The sequence below is a fragment of the Perca flavescens genome, chromosome 4 (genome assembly GCF_004354835.1).
Source record: "Perca flavescens isolate YP-PL-M2 chromosome 4, PFLA_1.0, whole genome shotgun sequence".
In the NCBI taxonomy this organism is placed as follows: domain Eukaryota; kingdom Metazoa; phylum Chordata; class Actinopteri; order Perciformes; family Percidae; genus Perca; species Perca flavescens.
The window spans coordinates 9,121,301-9,137,584 of record NC_041334.1 but is presented as its reverse complement, the minus strand read 5'-3'; the positions used below and the strand labels follow the sequence as shown (position 1 = coordinate 9,137,584).

The window sequence follows — 16,284 nt, the reverse complement described above, 5'->3', positions numbered from 1 at the left end:
GGTGTTAATTTTGTACTTTCATATTAATCTGTCATGTACTGTATTGTTGACGAGACTCTATCAGAGAAACAAAAGGAACTTTTACAAATAATCATATGTATTGTATGCATCAAGCTTTGGAAAACAAGATGCTGTATGGTTATTCAACAAACAAAGTCATAAATAGTGACGATGTGTGCAAACAAGTGCTCGCTGAGCTCAGGAGAAGAACCATGGACAAAAAACAGCTCCTTCCTTGGGACACTTTTAACCTGTGAACTACAGCACTTTATAAAAAGACTCTATATGCACTTTATAAAAAGACTCTATGCACTTTATAAAAAGTCTCTATGCACTTTATAAAAAAGACTCCATGCACTTTATAAATATCTCTATGCACTTTATGAGAGGCTCTAGGCACTTTACACTTAAGCTATGGTTTTGCACATTTTATTTTATTAGTTATATTTGTTTAATTCTTGTATGGTTTATATTTATGTCAGGTAGCCTACTGTATGTTTAAATGTATAAATTGTAATTTGTAAAAACTTAATAAAGCTCTTTAAAAAAAAAGAAAAAAAGTAAACACACTGGGTGCTGGGTGTGAAGCTATAGGCAGTTACCTGACAGGTTTCTCAGCTGGCATTGATCCTTAACATGATGGATCTGACATGATGGGCCTCATAACACAGGTTCATATTTCTCTCTTCTGCTGTACACAACCCTGACTCTGTGTCTATCACTGCAACCAGCTTCAGTTTGCCTCAAAATCTTTCTGTAACATGATCTGATCAGGTCACAATTATTTATAATAATGTATAATGCACGGAAATGTGGGATCTCAAATGTGTTTTTGTAAAATAGGACACTTAACATGAAAGCTTCATATGTAGGTCGATGGAAGCCACTTTCCGCCAATGTGATGAAAAAAGACTCTTAACCCATCCGTCTGTTTTGCCTGTTCTTAAAGCATAAAGTATAAATTATCACCCAAGTGTGTGTTACATCTTCTTAGCCAACTTCATACCAAATAATTACCACTAGTTTAATGCTTATTTATGGACTTCATAGTCAATAAACCTCATTCATATTAACTTATACCTAATTTTTGATTAAAACCCCCCAGAAATTATGAATAATTTTGACTAATACTTAAGATCAGAGAAAGCTATGATAGATAATCACAGCCTGTTTTGTGTATTGAACCATCTGAGTTATTTTGGAGCAATTTGTTTGAAAGAAACCCATATTTTTGACATAGAATATTTGAAAACTGGTCAAATGTGACCCAAGGACAACATGAGGGTTAAGTCTTTATAATTAGAAATCTAGAAGCCTTTGTATCTCAAAATAATGATAGGCCTACGATCTACTTTTTTTCAAAATAACGGGTTAGTGCGGGATACTACATCATTATTTTGAGAAGGTTTCTCATAATAACTTAAAACAGCTTCCTTTGGTTTATCACATTGACGTGTAAAGGCTGAGTTTGTTATTTTTTGCGAGTCTTCAATTTCCTTTCCACCTCTGTTTTTATGTGTGAGCGATTACATAGTGAATAGGCCTACAGTCCATGACCAAAATAGTCATACATTGTGTCATGGTGTTACTTATGGATGGAATTATAGTAAAAATAAATTATTCCCATTTTTCTGGGGATTTCCTGGGAACCCCTCAAGGAACCCGGACTCCACTTTGGGATCTATGGTGATAGTAGTAACTCCAACTTTGAGACAAATGTAGTGCAGTAAAAAGCACAATTATTTCTGAAGTAGCCTACAGCGCTTGAGCACATAAATTATCTGTTAAAAGCATGAAACGGCACAAAAAACTATTACTAATTATCATGTTTCTTCTCACGAAGACCATCATCAAACCACTTAACTGGAAGACTGAAAAGATTTTTAAAAGACATCTAAAGACAATCTGCAAAATATTATAGTCTCTGACTCAAACCTCAGTGACATTATGACAAAGACTGGGGATCTTACAAGTTTACAATTTGCAAAACTCCTGGATTTTTTGGGAAAACTTTACCATGCTGCTCCTGGGAATCAACTAACAAGAAACAAGAGGAAACCGAAGCACTGTCCTTGTGTGTGCGCAGTCGTTTGTTCTTTGTCATAAAGACTAAAATGCAATATATTTACAGTTACTGTCTACGAAGGGAGAACAAAGTTACTTAAAGTAACTGCATGAACCCTAAATAAAGAGGTTCAAAGCACACAAATTCTTTTAAATGGATAAAGGTGCTTCCAAAATATTGTTTTAAATGACCTACTCTGAATGCAGATGCGACAACCATATATGTTTTTAGGAGCATAGATCTTGGAGAATAAAATCTTATTTTGTATCTAAACATCACTAAATGAAACTTTGCTCTCCAAAAAGAAGTAGGTGGCTCTTAAAAGAGCCGTTGTGTGGTTGGTCTCCCAGCAGATTTACTTGGAGCTGGTGTACTTGGTGACGGCCTTGGTGCCCTCAGACACTGCGTGCTTGGCCAGCTCCCCGGGCAGCAGCAGCCTCACGGCGGTCTGGATCTCCCTGGAAGTGATGGTGGAGCGCTTGTTGTAGTGAGCCAGACGGGAGGCCTCACCGGCGATGCGCTCAAAGATGTCGCTCACAAACGAGTTCATGATGCCCATGGCCTTGGAGGAGATACCGGTGTCGGGGTGGACCTGTTTCAGCACCTTATAGACGTAGATGGCGTAGCTCTCCTTCCTGCTCTTTCTCCTCTTCTTGCCGCCCTTGGCGGCGGTCTTAGTCACGGCTTTCTTGGAGCCCTTCTTGGGCGCTTTCACGGTGGCTTCTGCCGGCATCGTTGCTGCGGGTTGGTGTTCCTGAAACAGATGACTAAGTTACGTTCCGTATGCCTCCTTTATATGCACTTGATGCAAATGACACTGTGCTGTTACTCGCACAGGATTGGCTAAACTTTGTGACTGAGACTGAGCATGCGCCAACACAAAGTAACCGTTCTTTTTTTTTTTTTTTTTCAGAGTTTATGGTTTAAATAAGGGGGCTGATGGCCAGGACATATAGAGCGGCACTAAGAGGACAGCCCTGTTTCACGCCTCTCTCTACATTAAAAGATTCTGTTAACACACCATTTACATTAATACACACACTAGACTTAACATACAGACATCTGATCAAGTGGATAAAACTTTCTGGGAAGCCATACGACTTCATTACAGTCCACAAATAGTCTCTAGAAATATAATCAAAGGCCTTTTTTTGGTCCAGCCCGATTATATAGAAGTATTTTTTATCAGGTTTATTTATCATTTCTCTCAATATACAAAGGTTATCCCACATCAAACGGCCTTTAATGACACACGTTTGTTCTTTTTCTATAATTTCATCTAATATATTATTTAATCTTTTCATAATTACTTTAGCTAATATTTTATAATCAGTATTCATTATGGTGAGATGTCTGTAGTTATTTATGTCGTTTTCATCACCTTTCTTATATAATAAACACATTACACCCTGATAAAAGGATTCCCCCATACAGCCACTGTTCACACCTTCATTATACATCTCTGTGAGGACGTTTGTTACACCGTCGATATTTAATTGATAAAACTCGAGAGGGGGTTGTAGCCGATTCTGTGGTCTGTCCTGGGACCAGTGGTCTCTGGCAGGGACCAGTGGTCACAACCACTAGGGGCGCTAGAGACACTGGTCGCGACCAGCTCCTCAGTGGTCTCCCCTGTGGTCCCTGTGGTCTGTGAAGCGGCTTTAGTATTGTCAAACCCTTTCCTGTCGTTTTGGCAGCACTGTTAGCTGGATAAATGTCAGAGATCATAATCCTTTTTCTATAAAATTCACTATATCAGATATATTATGATTATTATTGTTGTTATTATTATTGGTAATGGATCCGTGTGGTCAGGACCAGCTGGTCTCTGGCACGGACCAGTGGTCTCTGGCAGGGACCGGTCACAACCACTAGGGGCGCTAGAGACACTGGTTGCGACCAGTGGCACAGTGGTCATTACCAGCATCTTACTGGCACAAAGGGCACTAAAATTACTGGTCCTGACCACCTCCTCTGTGATCTGTTCTGTTCTTTGGACCAGTTGAGTGATCTGTGGAGTGTTTATTTTTAATACAACTTTTCACGTTTCTCAAAGTGTGAGCAGAGTCGCCTAATGTGAGAAGCCATAATCGTTTGTCTATCCAATGCTATTGATCACTATTATTAATAAAAATCATAATAACAATGATTAAATTATTATTATTAGTCGTAGTTGTATGAGTAGTACTATCGACTATGCAGGTCCATGTCTTCCTGACTGGTTTAAACTTGACCAATGTGTTGCATTTTAAAAGCTTGTCACATTACCCTTTGTATCAAATCTTGATCTAGAAACTAAAGTCAAATACATGTAGTGGAGGAAAAAATGTAGAGTTGACTGACAAAGCAACATCAAATGAAATACAAAAATGTAAAAGTTCAATTCAAAATTCAACTTAAGTAGCCTACAGTACAGTAACAAAAGTAACAGTCGAATCATCTTGATTGATCCAGCACCTGATCACCTGATCGTTCAAAGGACTTTTTCTGGATAAAATCTGGAAAACCCTCAAATCTCGCCAGGATGTCAATTGTGTACTGCATAATAGAAAACATTTATGTTCATGACAACATAGGAAAAAATAAACAAGGAAGAGGACAGATTATAAACATAAAATAATGGGTTGGAATTATATAGGACTTTTCTGGGCACTGAAAGTGCTTTAAAAGAAACCATTATTCTCTTGCTCTCTCTCTATATATATATATATATATATATATATATATATATATATATATATATATATATATATATATAAAAAGAGATGCTAATTTCTGATTGGCCAATGGGTCCTGATAGGGCCTCTTGTGGCTTTATAAGCTTTCTTCTTCTTCTTCTTCTTCTTCTTCTTCTTCTTCTTCTTCTTCTTCTTCATTTGGAGCTTATATTCAATGACATTTCAGTAAGGCTATAGTCAAAGACACAGAAGATGGCTCAAATCTAAAAAGAGTCTGATCACGTAAGCATATCTCAACGAATAACAATAAAAACAATAAAAGTCAAAGATTACTTACACAGATTGTTGGAATGGGCCTGGGAATCCAAGGAATCCAAGCAAAGTATATCCTAGACCATATTTTCCCCCCTTTGTGGTTTTAGAATGAGCATACGGCGTAATAATCATCATTTTACAGCTGCTAAAATTGACGATACTTTCAAACAGTGGGACAGTATGGGCCTTTCAACATGTAAAGATTTTTTCCTAAATAACATCTTTCTCAGTTTCACTGACTTGGTCAGTAATTTCAACATCACTAAATCCTTTTTTCAGATATCTTCAGGTTCGTCATTTCATTTAAACACACATCTCATAATTTTCTCAATTGCCTGAGCACTCTGACCTGGAGGATATACTGCAGACCCCTCTAACCTTTAGAGGCCAAATCTCTAACATATAATTCAATTATGTTCAGTTCAGTTCAGTTCAGTCACTTTATTATCCCAAATGGGAAACTTGATATGCAGTTAGAAGTGAAAGATAAAAAGAAACACATTCAAGCCACATACAAATAGAGGCAACAATACAAGACATGAGTACAAAAAAGAGTTCCTGTGTAATACACACAACAGAATGTATCACCACTGGAACAATCTCTAAAAACAAAACAAGTACTACATTACATGTGCAAATTAAGCTGAGTTATTGCACATGGGACAAAGGAGTTTTTACCCCTACTGGTCTTAAACCGAGGTACTCTAAATCTGCGACCTGATGGGAGTATTACAAACTCTACAACTACTACTACAAAGAGTGAAGGGGTGGTTTATAGATATAGACCGGGCCTTAAGAACTTGCTGGTCAAAGATAACCATCAAGGGGACTGTGAAAACACCTTACCAGCCACCTTTACAATATGGCTTAGGTGGTTTTTGTCTCTGATATTAAGGTTACCGTACCAAGCAATCATGGCAAACATAAGAACTGATTCAATAAAAGATTTATAAAATAAGGACATCATTTTCCTATCTACATTAAGTGTTTAACTTCTAAGGAAGTACAAACGTTGCTGTCCCTTCTAACAGACTGCATCACTATTCACATCAAACTTCAGGTTTTTATCAATGACAGTTCCCAGATACTTGTACTGTTCAACAAACTCAATTTCAGTTCCCTTAATGAAAGTCTTAGATGGTGGGAGGAATACTTTCCTAAAATCAATGACCATATCCTTGGTTTTTGTGGAGTTTAATTGGAGAAAGGCCTCATCACACCATTGGACAAACTCATCCACAACTGGCCCATGCTCAGATTCATCTTTACGGAGCAGGCTAATGATGACCGTATCATCAGCAAACTTCAGAATGTGCCTGTTCTCATGCTGGCTTCTACAGTCATTGGTGTAAAGAATGTACAGCAACGGGACAAGACACAGCCCTGAGGAAAGCCAGTGGAAGAGGAGCGCTGTTCTGAAAGCCATTAACCCTAACCCTCTGAGATCTACATGTTAAAAAATCTGCAATCCAGCTGACAAAATTTACATCAAAATTAAAATAGGTATGCAGTTTCCAAGCTAAAATATGTGGTTGAATAGTATTAAAAGCTGATGAAAAATCCATAAATAAAAGTCTGGCATGAGTGCCAGGACCTTCCAGGTGCTTATACAGAAAGTTAGGCATCTTCTACCCCCATCCCTGCCCTATATGCAAACTGCATGGGATCTAAAGCCTCCTCCACCATAGTTATCAGTTCCATTTTGACCAGCCTTTCAAATGACTTCATGACCAGTGAAGTCAATGCCACTGGTCTAAGGTCATATAGCACCTTAGGGGTTCCGCTTTTAGCCACCGGAACAACATTGGACACCTTCCATAACTTTGGGACCCTTCACTGCTCCAGAGATATCCTAAATATTTTACAGAACACATCACAAAGCTGTTCTGAACAGTGCTTTAGCAATTTTCCTGTAATAGAATGCTCTTATTTGTCTTAACTCTCTGAAACTCTGCCTTAACATCACGGGCATCAAACATCTGGCTCGGCTTTGTGGAAGAGGAATACTCTTTGCATATTTCTCTAAGTTGCTCTGTGAAGTCATGAGTCTCAAATCTTACTTTACAGTATATCCATGGATCCTATCAAAGCAAAATGGGAAGAAGAGTTAGGGACAAATATATCAGATGCTATATGGGACAGAGCTCTAAGCTGGGTGAATGCAACCTCTTCTTGTGCACGTTTGAATTTGATTCAGTTTAAAGTTCTTCACCGTATGCCCTACAGTAAGGTTAAACTGGCCAAAATACTCTGACATGGATGACATCTGTGAAAGATGTAGAATGGACAGAGCAGATTTACTTCACGTGTTTTGGTCATGTTCCAGGTTGAGAGAGTTCTGGGCTTCAATATTTGAGGTCTTAAATGAAGATTTAGATCTACAACCTAGCCCTACAATGGCCGTGTTTGGGGTAAAAGGGGATGATATTGTAAGGTCCAATGGGAAGAAAAGTGTTGTTGCTTTTGTCATCTTAATAGCACGACGGAGAATATTACAAAAACATCTACACCACCAAAAGCCTCCACATGGCTTTCTGATATTATGATGTTTCTAAAAATAGAAAAAATCAAATACTTTCTTAGAGGATTAACCCGAACATTTTACAAAAACTGGGATCCTTTACTGGCTTACTTTGAAAGACTTACTACACGTCCCTCTTAATAACTGCTAAGATTTGTGAAGCACACTGATTACACTATTTGCTATCATGAGTAATAGAAGAAAGGTGTTTTGATTATTTTTTATTTTTTGTTTCTTTAGCTTTCCTTCCTCAAGGGTTTGTTGTGGGTGGGATGGGGTTAATTGAAAGAGGTCTTGTTATTGACATTGTAATGTTGCACTTTATCTTCTCTAAAGCAATAAAAATACTAATTGGAAATGGCTTCTTATTGGCCAGGAACTGAATCACCAACAGTTTACTTAATTTCATTAGTTTAAAGGCAGTGGCCATGTAGCCATGGCATGATCGAAAAACCAATTGAAAATTAATCTTCAATTCTCAATGGAAGACACGGGCCTGCATAGTCGATAATACTACTCATACAACTACGACTAATAATAATAATTTAATCATTGTTATTATGATTTTTATTAATAATAGTGATCAATGGCATTGGAGAGACAAACGATTATGGCTTCTCACATTAGGCGACTCTGCTCACACTTTGAGAAACGTGAAAAGTTGTATTAAAAATAAACACTCCACAGATCACTCAACTAGTCCAAAGAACAGAACAGATCACAGAGGAGGTGGTCAGAACCAGTAATTTTAGTGCCCTTTGTGCCAGTAAGATGCTGGTAATGACCACTGTGCCACTGGTCGCAACCAGTGTCTCTAGCGCCCCTAGTGGTTGTGACCACTGGTCCGTGCCAGAGACCAGCTGGTCCTGACCACACGTATCTCCATTATCAATAATAATAACAATAATAATCATAATATATATATATGATATAGTGTAGTTTATAGACACAAGATTGTGATCTCTGACATTTATCCAGCTAACAGTGCTGCCAAAACGACAGGAAGGGTTCGACAATACTAAAGCCGCTTCACAGACCACAGGAACCACTGGGCAGACCCATAGACAGTATATAATGGACCAATAGACCCCGTTGCTCTGGACGGAGACCAGTGAAGGCTATTAGAAGCACTTTTCCAGTGATGGCCAGCTTTACTGCGCAGCCTCCAACTGAGAGAATGTGACGTGAGCAACGTGTCTGAAAGTTGGAAGTCTTCTGGTAGCTGTGCCAAGAAAAATCTCAATCATTCCCAATCTTACAGATACGGAGAGTGTAGGTGTATGTAAGGAGATAACATGGGCACAGGCTAATTATTGCTAACTAACATGCTAGTTAACATTAGTAATTAAACCTAAACAGCTCATGTAAGTCGAAACTGCCTGCGAGCTTCTCCTGTACTATACGGTAATTCCTCTACTATGCGACAGTAAGTCACTTGGTTATGACACAATCGTTAGCTTATATTTACAAAAACATCTGCTACGGAGCCATAACGTGAGGAACAAGGTAATGAAGCCTTTTATACATTGTCGTGTTTCTTTGGAACTAAACAACGGACAAATAGAGTCTTCAAACATTTCTGATGTAAAGTTATTCGCAGTCAAGTGACGTAAAAAAAAATGGCGGTCAGCGGAATGCTAACAGGAGGTGATGGACAGTTAGCAACAAAATGGCGCCATAGATGGCTGGAGTTCTGAAGCGAAGCTTACCCCCTTGGGCAGACCACTGAGGAGCTGGTCGCGACCAGTGTCTCTAGCGCCCCTAGTGGTTGTGACCACTGGTCCCTGCCAGAGACCAGCTGGTCTGACCACACAGATCTCCATTATCAATAATAATAATTACAATAATAATCATAATATATATGATATAGTGTATTTTATAGACAAAATATTGTGATCTCTGACATTTATCCAGCTAACAGTGCTGCCAAAACAACAGGAAAGGGGAGAAAATACTAAAGCCGCTTCACAGACCACATGGACCACAGGGAAGACCACTGAGGAGCTGGTCACGACCAGTGTCTCTAGCGCCCCTAGTGGTTGTGATCACTGGTCCCTGCCAGAGACCACTGGTCCCAGGACAGACCACAGAATCAGCTACAACCCCTGCTGGAAAACTCTGTAGACAGGCCATCAGGGCCGGGGCTTTTACCAACATTTAGTTGTTTGATGGCTTGTGTCACTTCATCCTTTCTTATGTTTCCCACAAGTTCCGTAAAGCTCAGTGAGCTGTATGAGGGAAGCTTATCTAATTAAATATTTGCACAACCAATATCTATTTCTATATGTTTATGCTTCTATACATAATTCTCTGATCACTTGTCTTTTCTGCTTTTCATCAAACACTACATGTTTATAAATGTTATACAATATTTCGTTATTAAAATGATCAATTTGTGTTTTTAATTCCGACATGATTTCATCATCTGAATTTGATCTTTTCTTCATCTGTTTTAAGTTAACGTATTGTTCCATTAAAGCTTTATATTTTATATTTTTAATCTTATTTATTTCTCTACATTTAAATCTGAAGAAATCTTTTAATCTTCGTTTTAATAATTCCCACAATTCGACATTGGATTTAGCTAAACATTTTAATTGTAAGATTTTATGAATTTCTTGTTTTAATTCTATTAATAAATCTGAATCCTTAAGGCACTGAGAATTTAACTTCCAGAAGCCTCTTGTTTGTAACAATTAAATGATCAGAGAAGTCATTTATTACTGTACCATAATGCTTGATTTTAAAATGATTAGAAACATAAATTCGGTCAATTTGAGTCTTTGTCTTGTGGTCAAATTGGGTGTATTGAACCCCGACAGGATAAATACTGTATAACGACACACATCTATTAATTTATCTTCATCACATATTTCTTTTAAAAGCTTACCTTCCCTTAGTAGTTTAAAAACATTGGGACTAACTATATCATTTTTATCCGTGACTGAATTAAAATCACCACACAGAATAAGTTTATAGCCTACTGTTAAAAGCTCTCTAAGTCTTTTAAATAATTGAGTTTTTTTTAACTCTATCAGGAGCAGGGTACACATTAATGACACGGTATTTTTCACCCCTATAATAACAGTCAATCATAAGAAGTCAACCTGGGATTAAATCTCTTCTTCGTATTATAACAATATCATTTGTTTTAAAAAAAAATATACCAACACCATCGGCTCTGCTTTCCCCAATAGATATTACACTCTGTCCTTTTTTCCACATATTACACACATCAGTGACGTCATTATGGGTACTCAGTCTTAGCTCTTGAGCACAGAGAATATCAAAATCGGTGTCTAAAAGGTATTTCAATTTCGTAGATCTAAAAGATTTAGACTGGATGCCACGGGCGTTCCAGGTGGATATTTTTAAACAGGACATGATGTTTTTGGGGAGAGACTAAGTCTATGGTGAAGGTTTATCATCCACACGTTTGTTTTCTTTATATGTTTCAGTACGATTTCTTTTTTTTCTCTTTTTAACTTCCTCAAAGGGAAGATCATGCTGAGACTCTGGAGAAGGGAAATCAGGTGTCGTGGAGAACGAACCAGAGTTACTGACACAAGGAGCGGAGTCAGCGTTCTCAGCAGCGGGGGTGCTGCTGTCCCGCTGACCGGCTGTCAGCCCGGTAGAGCTAAAATCTGAACTGGGACTCTCACTGGCGCTCTCATAACTCTGTTCCTCATTTTCGTCACCATCACTATCGTCACTCATGCTTTCTATGCCACTTATACTCAGATCATTCTCCTCACCTGAATGATGAGCAACTTCAGGAGGGGAGTTCCTGGTCTGCAAGGTGGGTTGAGTGCATTGACATATATGGACCAATAGACTCCATTGCTCTGGACGGAGACCAGTGAAGGCTATTAGAAGCACTTTTCCGGTGATGGCCAGCTTTACTGCGCAGCCTCCAACTGACAGAGACAACGTAAATGTGACGTGAGCAACATGTCTGAAAGATGTAAGTCTTCTAGTAGCTGTGCCAAGAGAAATCTCAGTCATTACGAATCTCGCAGAGACCGTGATGGATCAAGAGAAGCAACTTTTGGTAAGTATTATGATTAATTATTTGGTCATTTTGCATAGTATTTATTTATTTTAAAATACAACGCCAGTACCAGTAAGTTAATGCATATATCAGCTGAGGCACTGGTAAAGATAACATGCTTGCTTGCACATGTTGTATAACGTTAATTTTTAGACAAGCAACTTTTGCTAAATATTATGATTAATTATTTGGTCATTTTGCATAGCATTTATTTGTTTTAAAATATAACGCCAGTACGCCAGATTAAGTTATATATCATTTAAGCTAGCTGAGGCATCGGTAAATATAAAATGCTTGCTTGCACATGTTGTATAACGTTAATTTTGGCCGAATATAACCACAAAATGGCGTCAACTTTTATCTAGCTACATCGCAAAAGAAAATGGACGAATCAGTCATATAAAAAAGTTAATCAGTAAATCGCTTTGGACAAAAGCGTCTGCTTTGGCCAGTTGAATAACAGATAGGTAATAGATGGACAATAATGTCACCAATAACATATATAACTAAGGGTTGCCCTTTTCATTTTTCTTTCCACATAGGTTTAAATACTTTAACTTTAACATTAAGCTGTTAGCCTACACCATGCCTAACAATCAATTGTAGGTGCCCAAAGGAAGTATTACACAAGTTGATTTGAATTGTATAACTAAAACAGATTGGGTCCAAATATAATCCCTGTCAGCTACTGAATAGCAAACAATGCTGTCTCTGAAGAAACAGGACCCTAGGATATATTTCGGAACTGTATCCATCCATCCATCTTCCATCCATCCATCCATCCATCCATCTTCGTCCGCTTATCCGGTGTCGGGTCACGGGGGGAGCAGCTCCAGCAGGGGACCCCAAACTTCCCTTTCTCGAGCAACATTAACCAGCTCCGACTGGGGGATCCCGAGGCGTTCCCAGGCCAGGTTGGAGATATAATCCCTCCACCTAGTCCTGGGTCTTCCCCGAGGCCTCCTCCCAGCTGGACGTGCCTGGAACACCTCCCTAGGGAGGCGCCCAGGGGGCATCCTTACCAGATGCCCGAACCACCTCAACTGGCTCCTTTCGACGCAAAGGAGCAGCGGCTCTCCGAGAGCTCCTCACGGATGACTGAGCTTCTCACCCTATCTCTAAGGGAGACGCCAGCCACCCTCCTGAGGAAACTCATTTCAGCCGCTTGTACCCTGGATCTCGTTCTTTCGGTCATGACCCAGCCTTCATGACCATAGGTGAGGGTAGGAACGAAAACTGACCGGTAGATCGAGAGCTTTGCCTTCTGGCTCAGCTCTCTTTTCGTCACAACGGTGCGATAGATTGAATGCAATACCGCACCCGCTGCGCCGATTCTCCGACCAATCTCCCGCTCCATTGTCCCCTCACTCGCGAACAAAACCCCAAGGTACTTGAACTCCTTCACTTGGGGTAAGGACTTATTCCCTACCTGGAGAAGGCATTAGTTAGTTGTTAGTTATAATGTTGTTATTTAGTCATACCAAAGCTAACGTGCTCTGTACTGTTCCTTTTTATTTTTCTAGGACCCGTCCCCATCCTCCACCTCGGGGACAGCAGGAGAGACTATGGCCATGAAGCCTTCAGTACAAGTCCAAATAGGTAACCCAACTGACACACTGCAAATCAATACATGGCATGACTTCACACTATAATTAAGGTTTAACAGTAAGCAGTAGCAAAGAATGCAAAGCCCTCAAACGTTGTGTAATACCTATATTGTCATATTGTTATTTCAGTGAGCAGATAAGAGCAATTCAACTGTGATTTATTGTATATCTGCATAGACTTTTTCTGTTTTGTTTAGAGACAAGTTACTTGTGTGTGTTAACATGTGTGTACTGACACTTTCACATAAAAAAAGGATTTGGATAATGGGCAGCAGCTACATTTGTTGTGGGGAAGAGAGGGCCAGAGAGACCATGGGGGCCAATCTTGGCCTAGCGGCCAATGTTCACTGGTTTGGCTGGGGTGGACTTCGATGGCACTCTCTCTTTTCTTCCCCACGACGAATGTAGCTAGCTTGAGAGGAGATTGTGGGTCAGCTGCCTTGTTCCCCCTTCCTGTTGTTTGTGTCTCCCTTTTCCCCTCTGTGTTTGTCTGTACTGTTTGTCTCCACCTGGAAGTGGCAGGGGGCGTGTCTAGAGAAACTAGGTCAAGAGGCATGGCCATTTATCCCCGCTCTGTCACTGGCACAGCTGATGCACATTCCATGATTCACACCTGCAGTATTTATACTGCAGGTACATACTCCTACGTGGTAACTTGGAGCAGTATCCCTGCACATATTTCTAGAAACTCTCATGATTTAGTATTTTCTCTGTCAAACTTCAGTTCCTCTGTGCAGATCCTGCTGTTACCTGCTTCCTACCTGCCGTGCTCTGCCGTGCTGCCTGCCTCACGCCACTCAACCACCTGCTTCTCCTGGATTCTACTCGGAACTTCTCAAGCTGCAGTCCATTCCCAGAAGACTACAAGCTCAGCCTTGATTGTTCATCTCCTCTGAGTATTTATGCCTAATAAATACTTGAACTGTTTATCTGTGTCCTGAGTGGTATCTCTGTGTTCTGGGTTGTATATACAGCCTAAACAGGGATAGGGATTTTTTATTTATTATTACTTTTTTATATAATTTTTTTATGGGTTTTACTATTTCAACTTTTAATAAAGCAATATTATTAACCAAATTATTCAATATTTATTATTGAAACACACAGTAGACACTTCAAGTAGACATGCTTTGACAGAAATGTCATGTGGTTTTATTACTTATGTGGTAGAACTTTATAATGATATTCAAAGTCAGTGGCCTACACAGTGAATATTGATAAGGGAGGTGTCAAGACACCTTTAGATTTGATTATATTTCTCTTCAATGTCATTGTGGAGAGTACAAGTACAGAGACAATTCAATGCAGTTAGTGTCTAACCACAAGTGCAAAAGTACAGTATAGACAGGTAGTGAAGTATAAACAGTATATGGCATAGTGCAGTGTACACAGTAGTATACAGTTAACCAAGTGGTATGGTTTACAGTAAGGCTATGTGCAGTGTATTAATAGTAGCATTATAAGAGCAGAACACATGGATATGCAGTATGAACAATATATGTACAGTATGTATAGATATGTGCAGTGTAATAACAGTAACATTGTATGGGTGGTGTGTGAGGGGAGGTGGGGGGCTGAACGTTGATGGCTACCTCCTTGTTACCCCTTTCAAAGCGGCCCTATGGATGTGGTTCAGCTCATCAGGCACTATGATCAGGCCCAGGCAAGCAGGTGTCGAGCATCTTGTAGATGGCTTCGACCATGATGAAAGGGATCCCTCATCTTCACGCGTAGATGTGTAAATAAATAAAGGAATAACGTTAACCGCAATTGGCATTGAGAAGTTTTTTTTTCTCCATTGGCTGTATAATTTCCCCATCCCCCGTGTATACCTTGTTAACCCTACTTCATTATTTAACAACATATACATTTCTTAAAATATCATACTTGTTCGTGGATAAATGTTAATTCATATGAATTCACTTGCCACATTTCGAAGTATGAGTAATTCCTCCAGGCTGCTGGGTATCTGTCTCTCGCTGCTTTCCGCCAGGCTGCTGGGTATCTGTCTCTCGCTGCTTTCCTCCAGGCTGCTGGGCTGCTGTGGGGGGAGGAGGAGCAGCGGTGTCTCCCCGCTGAGCAAAGCCTTTAGTTTTGTTGGCGAAAGACCTCGGGCAGCTGAAGAAGGTGTGGCCTTTTTCGCCACACAGGGAGCATTCGCTCTCACTTTCACAGCTGTTGGCTTTGTGGCCTAAGTTACCACATCGCCAGCACTTCACCGTCGGACAGTCCTTCACTTGGTGGTCGGTAGCTTCGTAAATGAAGCATTTGGTTAACTGTCCAGTGTATATGATGCGGCCGTTGTATGGACCCAGGGAGATGGAGTTGGGTAACTGGACTAAGTGACCGGAGGTATCAGTATGTATTCGGACTTTGTACTTTCGGACACCGTACCAGATGCCATACTTGTCTACTGGTCTATATACAGATTGTATGATGTCACAGTAACGTTTTAGGTAGAGCTCAATATCATGGTCAGCCACTCTCCCTGTCCAGAATTTCACCACTATTGCTATGACGTCTATAGCCACAGATGACTCCACGCTCCACTCATTCTTTTTTTTTTTTATTTAAGATAATTTTTGGGGCATTTTCAGCCTTTATTTTGATAGGACAGCAGAAGACATGAAAGGGGAGAAAGAGGGGGAATGACATGCAGCAAAGGGCCGCAGGTCGGAGTCGAACCCGGGCCCGCTGCGTCGAGGAGCAAACCTCTATATATGGGCGCCCGCTCCACCAACTGAGCTATCCAGGCGCCCGCTCCACTCATTCCATTTTGGATCGTTAGACTTGGTGGAAACAACCTCCAAAAAGCGTTGGAGTTGGGCTTCCTGGTAAAACACCAGTTCAAAATCTCTCCGATTAGGCAGGGCGATGATGGAGTAAATGTCCGTAGGACTCACCCATGACGACTGAAACAATAACTGTTCAGCCACAAAATCTCTGCTGGGAGCAGGGCCTTCTCCTCCAAACTTTAATCTTGCCCAGTGTGAGCCGAACTTTTCGGAGTAAGCTGCCATTTTTCAGGCGCGCTCAAACAAAGGTGA

General features: G+C 40.0%; 1 protein-coding gene across 1 annotated transcript; it reads right to left on the bottom strand.

The window, feature by feature from the left end:
* Positions 1 to 2,335: 2,335 nt before the first annotated feature.
* Positions 2,336 to 2,814, bottom strand: LOC114553960 (histone H2B). The gene has a single exon (XM_028575440.1). The coding sequence runs from the start codon at positions 2,796 to 2,798 to the stop codon at positions 2,421 to 2,423; it is 378 nt and encodes a 125-aa protein (XP_028431241.1). The 5' UTR covers positions 2,799 to 2,814; the 3' UTR covers positions 2,336 to 2,420.
* Positions 2,815 to 16,284: the final 13,470 nt, after the last annotated feature.